Below are 16,467 nucleotides of genomic sequence, written 5' to 3' on the forward strand. Positions count from 1 at the left end.
GTGTGTGCGTAACGCGTGGCCTCATTTTCAACTGAGTCATTATTTCCGGGCTAACATATCGTGCACAAGTTACCGAGGATGTACTTTAAGCACTGCCTTTGGAAATTGAAACTGGATTATACTTACAATAAAAACAAGTTCCCGGATGATCCGTTAAAAAAATACTTTTAAAAATAACACACAAAAAACAAAGCGTGTAAATGTAGGCCCTATCAATTAGTTTGGATCAGTCATGTCAAGTCATATCAAGACATGTCATTTTCATAATGAGTGACCGAAACAAAATCTGTACGATTAGAAATATTTTGACCAATTGTTTGTTTCTCACTGCGCTATGATCCCATCACGTGTCTGGACCAGTTGTGAAAGGGGGAGGGAAGGAGGAGGTAGCTTGGGGAATGTTTCTCACTGCGCTATGATCCCATCACGTGTCTGGACCAGTTGTGAAAGGGGGAGGGAAGGAGGAGGTAGCTTGGGGAATGTTTCTCACTGCGCTATGATCCCATCACGTGTCTGGACCAGTTGTGAAAGGGGTAAGGAAGAAGGGGGTAGCTTGGTGAATGTTGACGTGATCGTTTTGAAAGGCAAAAAAAAATGTTTCACTCAGGGCTCCAGAGTCCTCAAGGGGGCTAATTTAAAGTATGCCGTAATGCCACCACATCTGTCAAGTACAATATTTTCCCTTGTTCCTGATACCAAACAAATTGATTAATTACCAATAGTTAATTTACTGATTGGTTAATTAAAAAAAAAATAGAATCTTGTGTTGTCAGGTAAAAGAAATAATTGAGCACAATTTCAGCTTAATCAGAGATTGGGAGAACAAACTTTTTATCAGACAGACAGACAGAGTGAGTTGATATAACCTCTGTAAAAATAAATGTATTTTGTGGGTGTTCTTGACAAGAAGTAAATAGTGTAGGTGTGAGGGTATTTAACGAACAAGTCTACCTAAGTCGTAGATCTCAAACTAATAGAAACAAATGACACAGTAAATAAATTTGGAAATGGTCATCATACTCTGTACACGTCTATCAATGTTATCATCACTTCTTTTTTCTCTTTTGCATCTCCTTCTCCACCGGTTATTGTATCGTGTTTGAGATTTGGACTATCCTATCATGTGTGTTGATGCGACCATATATAAGTGGCACTCAACAAACTTTAGCAAGACGCTATGCATAGGCATTAATCAGTGTATTTTGTTTTATTTTTAAACACGTCTGAGGTTTGATGACGTCAATGTCTGGCCTGTTTGATGACCTTAATGTTATATCTAGCTAATGACGTCAATGTCAGGCCTGTTTAATGACCTTAATGTTATATCTAGCTAATGACGTCAATGTCTGGCCTGTTTAATGGCCTTAATGTTATATCTAGCTAATGACGTCAATGTCTGGCCTGTTTAATGACCTTAATGTTATTTCTAGCTAATGACGTCAATGTTATGTCTTCGTCGATGACGTCAATATTATTTCTACTTTGATGGCGTCAATGTTATGTCTGGCTTAAATGACGTCCATTATATGTCTACTTTATGTCGTCAATGTTATGGTGACGATAAATGTGACGACTGTATTAGCCGGGGATTATAGGATCAAACTTGTCAATTCAATGAAGGAAACATTTCTCTGTATTTTCTTAAAACTTCTTTAATAATACTTCTTCAACTTTCACATAAAATTAACTTCTCAATTTAACAACAACTTGACTTGATACTTCTTAAATAAAACTTAAAGATACATGAAACTTCACTTAGTATAACTTCAACTTCAACTAATAAAACTTGTAACTAATGGACCCGCTAATATCACAAAACGTATAACCATTACTAATCGAGGACTAAGCGAGGACCCCGTCTAACTGACTTTCCCTTAATTTTTACCTTTCTTAATCGTACATTCCAGAATCATGGAAACTTCTTCCCTAATTATTTTAGTAACTTTGACCTTCTAGAAGCTGACGTGTGCTTTTTTTTTCCTTAACCTCTTTCTTTGATTGGATACCTAAAATTAACTTGTTTACGCTGGACACTTGCACTGGTTTGAACTCGCTTCTAGAAACTGGTCGAAATAGGTCACAGACTAGACTCGTGACAGTTATGTCAGGCTTAATGATGTTAATGTTATGTCTACTATGATGGCATGGCCTCACTGTTATGTCTGACTTGATGACGCATATGTAATTTTTATATTAATGGCGTCATAAATGTTAAATTTGTTTTGATGGCGCCAGTGTTATGTCTGGTTTGATGGCGACAATGTTATGTCTGGTTTGATGGCGACAATGTTATTTCTTGAAGTCATTGTTGTTTTGATGTCATTGTTGTTGTTTTTTTCTAGCTCTTAGGTACTGTCGATCGGTTGCCTAATAGTCAATGTCTTGTATAAGCTAAGCTCCCCTTTCAGACCTTGCGATCTATAGGGCAGATGATGTAAAGGTCATCTGTTTCTGTGACCCACGGTTAACGAGTGTGTCATGTGGCCAGCACAACGGCCAACCATCTTTACTTTTCAACTAATGTCCGGTACTCATTAGAGCCGGGTGGACTCAGATGCGCTCTAAGATCCTGAAATTAAAAATCCCAGTCTTCACCAGGATTTGAACCCGGGACCTCGGTTTACCGCTCAACCAGCTGTCTTGTATACTCAGTCTACAGGGTTTCTAGTTGCTGCCACTGTGATGCCTTATAATATTGTAACGAATCTCCCTATCCAGGCTCTCTGCAAACTGCACCACACGACACCACCAACTGAAAGAAATTAACAACTCAGGGCTACAAATAACGTAATAGTTTAATGACAACGAATCACAGCCAATATTGTACATTGGCAGCACAAGACTGTACAATTGGCAGCACGTAACACACGACTGTACAATTGGCAGCACGTAACACAAGACTGTACAATTGGCAGCACGTAACACAAGACTGTACAATTGGCAGCACGTAACACACGACTGTACAATTGTTTCTCCGTTAACAACCGTACCGCCGTATCAACTCTTGCACTGACCTCTCCGTCTCGTCCTGGATTTGTACTGAGCCGTCGTACAGAACCGTAGATCGGGGAGTTGTGAATCACCGGACTCTGATACCTTCGCTCTTTATATAGGGTCCCTGTTGGCCTTCTAGAACCGGACGGAACTACGCTCGACCATTCTGGTGATCACATGACTACATCTCCCGTGATGCTCCTGAGCTGTATTCACAACACCGATCCTTCCTGAACTGTCTTGTCTGACCGTCGTGCTAGATTCTCTGGTAGGCCCGGGAACCTGTTCGTGCATACATTTCTGATCCGGTTTGTCGAGATCTTCTAGTGCAGCTTTGTATATGGCCAAGTTCACCACAATTCCAACATCGTACAGGGGCCCTAGGTTGACCTTCAGGTATCTGGGTTGTTCGTCGCTCATCCAGCGCCTCTGTCACCCTTCTGACAAGTTGTACGAATTCTTCCTCTTTGACTTCCAGCCTTCGGCCTTGATGAGCGCTTCCAGATGCGTCTTTAGCGGCTTCATATGAGAGAGCGTTAACTAGTACTTCGCTGGCCTTGCGTTTACCACTAACTCTGGTGGCTTTCTTCAACTCGGAGTCTCGAAGTGCATCAATGAAAGCGTTTGTGATGATGACTTCCAGAAAGTCCTGCGCAGCTGTTGGGTAGGCCAAATGTGCGAGGTGTTTGATGTCTGTCTCTGGCTCCTGTAGTGTTTCATGGGGCGCTGCTGTCGGGTCTTCAGTTGCACTCGATAGACTTCTTGCAAGTGTTCATCCCCGTATCGGAGTTCCTTAGCTGGATGAGCGCTACGAAGTTTTGCTGGTTCGGTAGGGACTGTAACAATTCGGAGGCCTTTCCTCTTAGAGATAGCACAAGGGCAGTGGCTTTCTCCTCCTCACTGTTCCATTTGTTAACCTTAGCCGCTGCGTCAAATTGCCTCTTGTACACATACTAGCGCTGGCCTGGGGCGATTTGCATAGGCTGTCTACACACATACCACTACCCCCATCTGTGCCACCACCAGGTTTATAACATTTTATTAACAATATATTATACATCGAAATGGCTGCTGCTTACAGGTCTAAGATATTTTTTAATAAACGAAAATTCTTAAAGGGGAAAATTTAACTTAAAAAGCTAAAACACATCATTATAAACTAAGCTTAGACAATATATAACCAATATAAATACTTTTATTGATTTGATTATTTATGAACTTTGAAACAACACCAGTTTAAAGGGCGAGGAAACAACAACAGTTTAAAGGGCGAGAACTGAAGGGAACACTTGATCTGTAGTCTAAGTTCTGGGATTCACTTTAAATAGCGCAAAAATCATTCCCTTTCTACTTTGTTTATTATACCAGTACTAGATTCTATCAGTCAAATGTAATGTAAACCGAATAAGCATGCACTAGCCTATATAGCCCTACAACTGAATTTCATAATCATTATATTTTTTTAGGTAAAAACTATAAAAACTAGATTCTAGCAGTCAAAACATAGCTAATTGTAAGATTTACTGTTAAAACATACAAACATTGAAAGCGATCAGTCTGCTAGTCATTTCTTTTTGTGCTATGTGCTTTGTACTTTTATTTCACATATTAATTTTGAATCCAAGGTATTAATAAGATTGATTATACTTTCATATACCCCTGCAAAAAAAGGATTTCTGTAGCTTAAAAACTCAACGACTAGTAACCAAATAGTAGGCCTACCATGGGCGTAGCCAGGGGGGCCAACCCCCCCCCCCCCGAAATGAAATTCCCCCCCCCCCTTCCTGCGGGAGGGGGGATCGGAATTTAGTGACTGATTTTTTGCTTTGATTTTGTTTATTTTAGGTGAGATTTTAATACTAAACCATCACTTGCCCCAGCACAACCAAGGGTGTTTTAATTTTAAAACCCCCTACCAGGGGGTTTTGAGTTTAAAATCCCCTACCAGGGGGGTTCAAGTTTAAAAACCCCTACCAGGGGGGTTCGAGTCTAAAACCCCTACCAGGGGGGTTTGAGTTTAAAATCCCCTACCAGGGGGGTTCGAGTTTAAAAACCCCTACCAGGGGGGTTCGAGTCTAAAACCCCTACCAGGGGGGTTTGAGTTTAAACCCCCCCTACCTGGGGTTTTTGCAGTTAAATCTCCCTCTTCTATAAAACAAAACAAAAAAAAATGCAAACGAAAATCCCCAAATTCCAAGAGCACAAAAAAGCAAATTACACACTCAAAATGTTATGAGCATAGCTAAATGGGTTTTGACTCAGTTTTGAGTTTAAACCCCACTTCAGCGGGGTTTGAATGTAAAAAATACCTCTTTAATAATAAAAACAAAGCAAATTATACACTCAAAATGTTATGAGAGTAGTCAAAGGGGTTTTGAGTTTAAACTCCCCTCCAGTGGAGTTTGAAGCTAAAAAGTATCTCTGCAATATAAATAAAAGCACATTACTCACTCTAAAATCTATGAGCGTAGCCAAAGGGGTTTTGAGTTTAAACCCCCCCCACCCCCGCCAGGGGGTTTGAAGCTAAAAAATACATCTTCAGTGTAAGAAAAAAGCAAATTACGCACTCAAAATGCCAAGAGCGTTGCCAAAAGGGGGTTTGATGCTAAAAATATCTCTTCAACATAAAAAAAAAAAGTAAATTACACACTAAAATTATTTGAGCGTAGCCAATCCAATCGGGGGTTTTGAGTTTAAACCCTTCTCCAACAGATGTTTTTTTTTTTTAAGTTTAAAACCCCTCCAGATGATTTTGAGTTTAAGATCCCCCTACAGAGCATTTTGAGGTGGAAAACCCCCAACAGATGATTTTGACGATAAAACTTCCCTTCTCGATATAAAATCTAAAGCAAACTACAGTCACTTAATTCCAAGAGCGTATTCAAGAGAGACTACACATTTTTACCAGTGGCGGGGCTCCATTAATAAAGTGCAGTGAATAGTCATCTGCCGAAATTGAAAAACACTAAATGTGGCTCAACAAAGATGGCTAAGACAGATTTTAGGAGTCAGTTATAGAGATCGGGTCCAAATCAAGGAAATCCTATGCCGAACTGGGAGTCGACCCCTTAGTAAGATTGTGACAGAGCGTCGCATGAGGTTTGCGGGACATGTTCTCCGACAAAAAGAATTACGCATAAGAAGAGTTGCGATGATATCCTAGTACAACATGATGCCACACATTCATGGAGGTCCTTATGGCAGGTGGGAAGAGGCTTCAGACATTACCAGTGACAGATTTTTGTGGAAACAGCTTGACGGCAAATGCGCCTAACGGCGCGGGAGGGTCTAAGTCAGTAAGAATAGCACATTAGGTTTTTGAAATAAAACTTTTTAATAGCAGGAAAATGCAGTGTAGGTACCTCAGAATATGCATTTTGTTGGCTTTCAATACCAGAAATAGTGCTTGGCGGCGGGGCTCCGCCCCGCATTAAGGGATCTCCTAGCACTCCCCCAGTCCGCCTTGCTAGTAATGGCGGGAGATCTACAGCTTTATGGAAACAGCTTGACGGCAAATGCGCCGAACGGCGCGGGATGGTCTAAGTCTGTAAGAATAGCACATTAGGTTTTTGAAATAAAACTTTTTAATAGCAGGAAAATGCAGTGTAGATACCTCAGAATATGTATTTTGTTGGCTTTTAATACCAGAAATAGTGCTTGGCGGCGGGGCTTCTCTTGCTATCAATGGCGGGAATCTACAACATTTCCACTAACTAACTCATGTAAGAACCTATTCTAGGGCACAATAAACGTCTTCCGAAAGAATGAAGGGTCAGAATGTAATAAAGAATATGTACACACACAAACACACATAAATACATTTTTTTTTTCGCGGGTGGAGGGGGGGGGGGAGAGAAAAAATCACCCCAAACCCCCCCCCCCCCCCCGAAAAAAATCCTGGCTACGCCCATGAGGCCTACCAATAGGGAAAATCAGATTCTAAACATAGTTGAGGTTTAGAAAATAATATTTCAAATTTTAAAAAAGGATATATCAAATATTGTAAAACAGTATGTTATAATAGACAGTGCGAGATTTAAACAAAATTAGGTTAGAAGAGAACAAAAAAAAAAGAAAAACATTTAAAAAAAGACAATACCTCTATTATATAACTGAAAATTTTTATTTTTTAAATTTATAAAACAAAAAAATGGTTTAAACCAGGTATCGAACCCGTGACTTCGACACCGTCAGCTGCGTGAACGTACGTCGTTAAGGCTTCGGCCAAAAATCAATCGACAATGACTCCAATAATGCCTTACATTCAGAAATTCTCGAATGCGATAGTCCTTTTACAACCAATGTTGACTTTAGATCTAAATGGTTATTCTAAGTCTAGTACTCAAGCCAAATTTACATTTATTTATTTTATACTTTGAAAAATTATAACAGTCAAACTAGGGTTTTCCCCATATGGCCAACGAACTAGTAGGCTAATTCATTTCTCAGCTATATACATCAAACGTTAAATTGCTAAGAAAATCGTTGCGGCCTTTTTTGACTCGGCGTCCAGGCTGGTTACTGGCTGATTTCCGGTTCCACGAAGCTCTAACTTGAATAGAGTTATTGTAAAAAGGACAGAAATGTTACATTAAAAAAAAAAAAGATATTTTTGCTGAAAAGATTAGACTCTAGTTTGACAGATTTCTTGCTTGCTTGCAGAAAATGAGAGACATGTGAGAAAATAAATAACTCGACAATGAAATTTCATAACCCAGCGAATTGGAAAATTATCACTGACAACAAAGTGTAAAATAAACTCAAGCGTATATAGGTCAGACCTGCACCTCCCCTTCCCCCTTCAGAATGGGATGGCTGATTTTTTGGAGTATCAGACTTCAGTCATTAGTCGAGAGTTTGAAATCCGCCTACAAGAGGTTTGGGCTAGGGCGTAACAATCTTTTGTGAAGAACAAGACTCACTCACTTAGAAACATAAATCTTCCCACAACATAAGATCAGTTAATAACTTTTGATTAAATGGGCGATAGTGTGATCAATATCTTTCACCAGTAACAGAACTAACAGTGCAGTAACAATGTTTTAGTGCAGTAACAATATAAGACACTTAAGGATACTTTTTTTTAAATGCATAAACTGGGATTTTGGTCTGGAAGGGGATCCAGGCATTTGTTCATAATTATATTCTAATATTTGTATAAATAGACCCCATAAACAATCATTCTTGTGTCCAATGGGCTGAAGAGGTCATTCAAATGTATTATATATGAAAAAGTCTTGGAAGACCGACACCTCTATCATGTAGACACCACTGAGTTCTCGTTAACACTTTAACTTTGATCTTAATGACCAACGTTATTTTATAAAAATCTTTTAATAAAATAAAAACAATAATAATAATAATAAGGCTTGTATTCGAGTTGAATAAAATTAAACCTTTGTCAACTTGGTGCCTGTTTAAGTAGTTTGTCACTTTTAGCTTCATTTACTAAAAGATACAATTAATACGTTTACTTAGAATAAAACAAATTCATTCTTATAAAAACAAAAAGTTGTATACAAATATCTTTGTCATTATTTACAAGTTGTACATAGTCACCGGTATATGAAAAAAAAATATAAAAGCATTTTCCTCAGCTACCAAATTATAAGATTTTAGTTACAACCTTTTGTTTCGTTGGATACACAATCACTCGTTGAAAGAAACAAAGTTTCACTAAAAATAACGTTGGTGATCTCAATGTATAGAGGAAAACGTTTAAAATTATTATAATATTATATAAATATAATAAGAGGGAAAAAATGCGTTTAAATCACCGGTCCTCTCCACTCGCTGCTTTCAGAAGCTAATTATAGGCGAAAAAAAAGTCCGAAATGCATCAATATGAAAACTAATTTAGCAACAAAAAAAAATTATAATAACACGCACAAAATTGAATTCGTTATGGTTTAGGTAAAGACGCGCAGCACTCTTGTTTTTTTAGGCTGCACAGGAGTCTGGGAAATTTCCAAAGACTTTTTGATCTTGATCTCAATCTTATCCGATAATGGCTGATCATGATAAACTTTGATCCAGTTTTGACCTAGGAAGAGATAAAATACGCGAATTTTATTGTTTCAACTTAAACTCCAAGACTTCATTAGTGAACAACACTACAGCAATTAGACCTGTACGCCTCTAATGACTGACATACGAAACAAGTGGACTTAGCATCTACCTCACGAGCCATACTTCCAGTTAAGAACGAAGATAGATCAATCAATTAATAAAACGAGCCGACCCGCGGCGTAGCATACCCCCCTCTTTTTTTTCTGAGACTCTCTCTCTGTCACCGCAAAAGTTACGTGGGGTAACTCTAGTCCGACTTGAAGAAATAAAAGCGTAATCTTTCCATGACTTTTTCATCAAGGTAGGGCCACGAAGAGAACTATATATATATACTAGTCGAGCACGGCGTAACATACGCCGCAATTTTGCAGGACCGACCTTAGGCCACTGCAATCTATGCGACCGCAGTGGGTCCCGCACTTTCATAGGACCCGCGTTAATTCTAGGTGTAAATTATTTAATTAAACCATTTTATAACTCATAACTCCTGAAATTGCAAAATATACGAAAAAGGCCTGGAAATCTTCGGAAATTATTACAATCTTTTGAAAACTCATACAAATCTCCAGAAAATTATAGACAAAAATTTCCATTCTGGGGGTGTCATTCAATATGGAAAACGCCAATCCTACGCGCGATAAAAAAGACGGCATTATGCAATACCCGCAATTGTAAAATCTGAAGAATAAAATGCAAAGACGAATACAAACTCTAAATTTTCACTTATTATCCGTATCTCTACCCAAACTTGGCCCCGCGAAATCCGTTTCACATAGGGCCCCACTACGGTTGAGTCCGGCCCTGCTATTTAGTGACAGATGAATACAGAGTAGATTGCTTGTTTTCTACCACCCCCCTTCCCTTTTTTTTCGCCGCTAAAGTTACGTGGGGTAGAAATAAATAAAAGAGTGATCTTTCCATGACTTCTTGGTCACAATGGTTAAGTCCGGCCCCGCTATTTAGTGACGGGTGAATACTACTTGTTTCCCCCCCCCTCTTTTTTTTTTTCGTGGAGTAACTCTAGTTAAACTTGCAGAAATAAAAAAAATGATCTTTCCTTTACTTCTTGGTGTCCAAACTGTTGAGCCATGAAGAGAATAGAGATATATAGTGATAGAATATGGGGTTCGTTTCCGTTTCCAAATTTTCTTTGTATTGCGAATGCATCATATGACACTGTACTATAAATAGATGTCTTCCTGTCTTCTTTAACGTTTGAACAGTTGGATAGCTTCGATGAAGGAAAACCTATAAATAGCTCAACGCTTTGTGTGTGTGTGTGTGCAAAGAATTAAAGTGCTGATGAGCTATGTTGTAAAAAAGATATTTGATTGTTAGTGTGACTGCAGAATCACATTTTTAAAGCTCTTCCTTTTGAATGGCAGCCATGTCATGTAGTCTGCAATCTGCACTGTCATCTCAATGATCCCAAGGTCAAAGTTATATCCCGTCGTCCTGTGGAAGGAGTTTTGTCTAGAGAATGTAACATTCTTCAGTTCTAAAGGAACACATTGACCACAAAACAATAAAGTAGCTCAATTGTGTTTGTATTTCGTTGGCTACTTTAAAGTCCAATGTAGCGCCACTCCTTTGGGAACATTCCCACTGTGAAATGAACTGATATAAAACTTCTAAATCAATAGCCGAGAAACAGAGTTGAGTGGATCAGAACCAAAGTTATCGTTACAAGTAAAGAAAAGGATTGAGGAGTCATGAGAGGATAGAGACACTGATAACAAGACAAGATTTAATACGTTGATCTTTGTTTAGACTACACAACTTGACACTATTGAGATTTCCACATTTTTAGTGAGATCTTAGAAGCACACAGTCGACGACACATCACTGGTTCAGAAACCGGAACTAGTCGACGAACAGATGCGTATCCAAATCTATATTTAGTTTATGATCTGAATACATTGGATAGAGTATCTTTATATGATACTTACCTTTCAAGACTTGGTCTCCCGGCTTGTGTAACAGTTCTATACCCACAGCCCAGTTGATGGGTTCCCCTGGTAGATTACGTCCAGCTCCCAACATGTGGACAGCTACAGCAATATCCATGGCGTCGATACGTTGAATATAGCCTGGTAAATAGGGACTAAATGTAGACAATGACTGACTATATAAATATAAATAGTTCTACTTAGTGACGGCACGTGGGAAGCGTGGACGAGAGGCTAAGTGCGCTTGAACTTTGCTTAGCTTGGCTACCTAGAAAGGGGCTCGTGGTTCGACACCCAACTCGGGCACGGAAAACCAACTCCTAGATACCCCCTCACCCCCACAGGTCCACAAATGAGATTGGACCAAAGCGCTCTGAGCATGCTATAAGCATGAAAGTAAAGCTATATGAAAGCTATAAATGTATATATAAATATATACTTCTGTTTGATCGTTTTCATTTTCTTTTTTTTACGTTTATTTATAACTCATGATTTCATTTGCACTGTAATTTTTTTTTAATATTTAGCTCTAGTTGTTTTTTAAAGCTCGACTTTCATGCTTTATCATGCTCAGAGCGCTATGAACCATTGTGAACCATTGTGAACCATTGGGGCTAAGTGGTACCTTTAGGCGCTCAGCAAACACAACTCAGCTGAGACGAAATTCGAGCTCAAACCCCCTTGATAAGTAGCCTATGCCTCTCAGCCACACCTCCTACATCTTAATATTGAAAGTAGTTTGTTGTTGTTTTTTTAAAGTAAAATAGCCCTTTCAAACAGTGAGGTAATATGAAAAGGTCTGTTCGCAAGGATGTTTATATAAAGCTATATATTGCATTATGATTATTTTAAATTATTAGTTACAACAGGTTAGTCTATATATTTATAAACCATTTCTTAAACACACAATTAAACACTTGCTTTATTAACAAAAACTTTAGTTTATGAATACATGATTCATCTGTTATACTTCGAATAAATAAGGTTTTATTTTATATCCTGGTCCACATACAGACTAGGCGTAGGAAAAAAATATTGATTTTTTTTTTGACATGTAAAAACGCTTAACATGTTTTACCATTTTGATGACACTGAAAACAGGTTGTACTCTTGGCTTGTGGTAGTAATGCAGTGGGGTCTAGGTCAGGGTCACAAAGATTATCTGCTAAGGTCGCGTCGACACCTTGGCACTTCAGCATGGCACAGAATTTGGACAAGGCTTCTTTATTTTCTATACTCTTACGCAATTTCTTGGACGCCTCTTCTACACTGTCAGAAAAGCCTCCAGCATGTAATAATTGACCACCTGGAAAACAAAACTGCCAAAGATTATTTAGGCCTATCCATTAATTCCATATTCTAGAGCAGTTAACTTAAATAGAACTATGGACGAGAACAATTGTATTGATTGATTGATTGATTTTTTGTACAATGTTTGACATGTTTCGGATGTTCCTTCAGAGTTGAAGATAATTTACTTCCTACTCCAAACAACCCACAGGACGACGGGGGGTGGCAGCGGGTAAATATGAACCTGAGACCATCGACAAGTCCAAACGACAGTCCAGCGCGCATACCGCATGTTCCTTCAGGTTTGTTCCTTCAGATTTGTTCCTTCAGATTTGTTCCTTCAGATTTGTTCCTTCAGATTTGTTCCTTCAGATTTGAAGATTATTCCATCCGAGCAGGAGCCTTGCGCAGGTCGACGGGGGATAGCAGTGACAGGGATCGAACCCGGGACAATCAGGACGACATCCCAGAGTTCATATCATCGAGACCAATCGTCTGATATCACACGACCAGGCAGTGATTGTAGTTTTGGTTATAAAACATCATTTGATGGCTGGCGAGATTCTCATTATTGAAGTGTGTATGCTTACATTATGATTCTGTTCTACTATGAAGTTTTACACATACTAACATTAGGAATATACCGTAGAAGATCTTATTATACACGTTTTAGTAGAGTCTGTGAATTGGTTCGAATAATTAACCTACCTTTTGTGACGTTGTTTTTAAACCGTTCTTAAGAAAATATAGGTGACCTTGTTTTTCGTTTCGTTTATATAATTGGCTGAAAGTTTTTTGTTTTTTCTCATATCACAACAGAAAGAAATGCACTATGTCTCTAGTCAACTGGAACAGTATCAATTATCTAGTAACTTTGTGTCAACAGTGGCGTACCAAGGTCAGAGCCTTTAGAGTACATAGATCTAGATCTAGAATCTATGCGAATAGTGCACTAATAAAAGGGACATAACATATGAAGTTTAAACTTAAATTATTCAATATTTTATTTAGCATGATTGCTAAAATTCAGGTCACTTGGAGGAAAAAATGCATTTAGTTTAAAGGCAGGAAGAATAACAAGGTTGACACTATATTATGGCCCATTAGATATAGGGTGGAAACTTGTTACTATCCTTTTATTGTCCGTGTATGTGTGTACTTGCGCGCAAGTGTATGTTCGTGTGTGAATGCGCGTTTTTGTTAGACTGGGTTGTACGTGTGTTGGCATGAATCTGTGTGCGTGTGTTTCGTTGTGTTTATTAAACAGATATATTGCTTCAGAAGAATAGAGCTTTTTTTCCTTGCCTGTGTTAAGTGCTCTATCCAGAGTTATGTGCTCTAGCCTGTGTTAAGTGCTCTATCCAGAGTTATGTGCTCTAGCCTGTGTTAAGTGCTCTATCCAGAGTTATGTGCTCTAGCCTGTGTTAAGTGCTCTAGCCTGTATTATGTGTTCTAGCCTGTATTATGTGCTATAGCCTATGCTAAGTGCTCTAGCCTGTGCTATGTGCTCTAGCCTGTGTTATATTCTCCAGCCTGTATTTTGTACTCTGTTTTATGTATTCTGTATTATGTACTATAGCCTGTATTTATTTACTCTGTGTTATTTTGATGATCTCAAGTAGAACAGCTCGGTGACTGAATTCATGGAGTTTGCAATGTATTTATTACCATAGTGGACTCAATGAGAACTTCAAATGCGGTCATGACAGGAAGGGCTATTTAGCGCATGGCAAGACAATTGCACTTCATGGTACCTCCCATTCAGGTCCCGTAACTCTGCAGACTAATTCGCTTTCAGTTTTTGAAACACCCATCCAGTAAACCTACGTGATAAATTCTACTGCAACTGGGCACCTGAAGTGAACTCCGATTGGTTTCAGGACAGGAAGTACTAGTCCTCCAGTAGTGTCCTGGTAAGAAACTCTTTGTTTGATGTAGTGCCTCGTAGCTCTCATACAGGCCGAGTGACATACAGGTCGAGTGACATACAGTTCCCATACGGGTCTAGTGACACACAGTTCCCATACAGGTTGACTGGCACATAGTTCCCATACAGGTCGAGTGACACACAGTTCCCATACAGGTCGACTGGCACATAGTTCCCATACAGGTCGATTGACACACAGTTCCCATACAGGTCGACTGGCACATAGTTCCCATACAGGTCGAGTGACACATAGTTCCCATACAGGTCGATTGACACATAGTTCCCATACAGGTCGAGTGACACATAGTTCCCATACAGGTCGATTGACACACAGTTCCCATACAGGTCGAGTGACACACAGTTCCCATACAGGTCGACTGGCACATAGTTCCCATACAGGTCGATTGACACACAGTTCCCATACAGGTCGAGTGACACACAGTTCCCATACAGGTCGAGTGACACACAGTTCCCATACAGGTCGAGTGACACACAGTTCCCATACAGGTCGACTGGCACATAGTTCACATACAGGTCGAGTGACACACAGTTCCCATACAGGTCGACTGGCACATAGTTCACTTACAGATCGAGTGACACACAGTTCATATACATATCTAGTGGCACACAGTTCATATACAGATCTAGTGGCACACAGTTCCTATACAGGTCGAGTGACACATAATTATAGTTTCCATACAAGTCCAGTGATACTGCAGATACGTTATCCCGCAGATATCTGAGCTGATGACAATCATGCAAGAAGTTTGCCTCTATCTCCACCGTGTCGGAAACGGGCATTGAAATTTGGTCGGAACCGGGGAAAAAAAAGGATCTATGGGGCAGCGCTACTTTCTACACTGCGCAATTGTTTAGTAAACACTTTGGATTGCCACGATCCGGGCGAAGCAAATGCTGCCAGATTACAAAGGTCCTGTCAGACCCATCCCTGGATTTCAACCCCTTCTCATGTACCCACTCTCGTATTCTAGTCGTAGCTTGGTTAAACATACTTGAAGCCATGAAAGCGGGCACGACCAGCGCTCCTCCAGCTAGAATACCAGCCACGTCACGACACAATGTGAGGGCGTCCATTGCATCAGTACGACACCTACTGGGCACCTGAGATGAACTCCTATTGGAAAATCAGAGCAGGAAGGACTAGTCCTCCCGTAGTGCTCTGGCAAGAAACTTAGCCGTCCGGCGTAGTGCCTCATAGCTACCATACAAGTCGAGTGACTGCACAGGCAAGTCCCCCCTTAGCTCACGGAGCTGGGGACACTCGTACAAGACATGCGACACTGTTTCGACGCTCTCTCCACAGTGACGGCATCGGGAGTCAAAGTTAGTGCGGAACCGGGCAAAGTATGCCCCAATAGGACAGTGTTCCGTCCTGCACTGCGCAACTATTGACTGCTCTGACCTCCTCAGTCGCCACCATGGATCGTCGCGATCTGGGTGACGCATGCGCTGCCAGACACCGCGTGCTCTGTCGGATTCCTCCCAGGACTTTAACCACTTCTCATGAATGAGTGCTCGGATTTGTGCCGTTGCTTGTAAGTACGTGCTTGGTGCTTCGAGGTGTGTGGCTGCCATTGCACCCTCCCTTGCGAGGGCGTCTGCCGTTTCATTGCCCTTCACGCCGCAATGTGAAGGCGCCCACTGCATATAAACGACAGCTCCAATAGCTCGGCGGATGTTATCTGCGGCGCCGATTGCCTCTTCTATTACGGGCGACCCTCCCCCGCCGCCACCCATAACTAGGAGACTGGAGCGAGAGTCAGTGACCAACACCACCGTAGTGGCGCTAGTCTCGCGTTCGAGCATTCGGGCCCTAATGGCCTCGAACGCCCTGGTTACGTTTACAAACGTGGCACCCTTACATCTTAGGAGGGAGAGGGCAGTACTTACGGCCTACGAGCGCTATAAAAGGGGCGACTCTAGGCTACCCACCTCAATTTTAGTGCGACAGTGGAGAGAGAGGAACCGCATTAAAATGCGATCGTTCCTACACATAGCGGCCAATTTGTCAAATACAGCTGGACTCTCCACTGATAGAATTCCTATTAGAAGAATCAGTACGTGCCCTCCGTGGAGGAGATTGCCGGCCCCACAAATAAACCTGTCCCTGTTAGGGCAAGAGGGAGCCACCAAGAGGCGATTAACACCTCTTCTATTACGGGCGACCCTCCCCCGCCGCCACCCATAACTAGGAGACTGGAGCGAGAGTCAGTGACT

General features: G+C 40.5%; 1 protein-coding gene across 6 annotated transcripts in view; it reads right to left on the reverse strand.

Annotated features, from left to right (window-relative positions):
- Window positions 1-4,171: 4,171 nt before the first annotated feature.
- LOC106050934 (thymidine phosphorylase-like) overlaps window positions 4,172-16,467 on the reverse strand; it is a 44,763-nt gene continuing 32,467 nt past the window's right edge. For all 6 annotated transcript variants that reach the window (XM_013206017.2, XM_013206016.2, XM_013206015.2 and 3 more), the window contains exons 7-9: window positions 12,091-12,318; window positions 11,013-11,153; window positions 4,172-9,037 (exon numbers count right to left, since the gene is read on the reverse strand). In XM_013206017.2, coding sequence (XP_013061471.2) covers window positions 8,904-9,037; window positions 11,013-11,153; window positions 12,091-12,318 — 503 coding nt within the window. In that variant the 3' untranslated portion in view covers window positions 4,172-8,903. The remainder of the gene's footprint in view (window positions 9,038-11,012; window positions 11,154-12,090; window positions 12,319-16,467) is intronic.

Source organism: Biomphalaria glabrata, chromosome 6 (genome assembly GCF_947242115.1).
Source record: "Biomphalaria glabrata chromosome 6, xgBioGlab47.1, whole genome shotgun sequence".
NCBI classification, from domain to species: domain Eukaryota; kingdom Metazoa; phylum Mollusca; class Gastropoda; family Planorbidae; genus Biomphalaria; species Biomphalaria glabrata.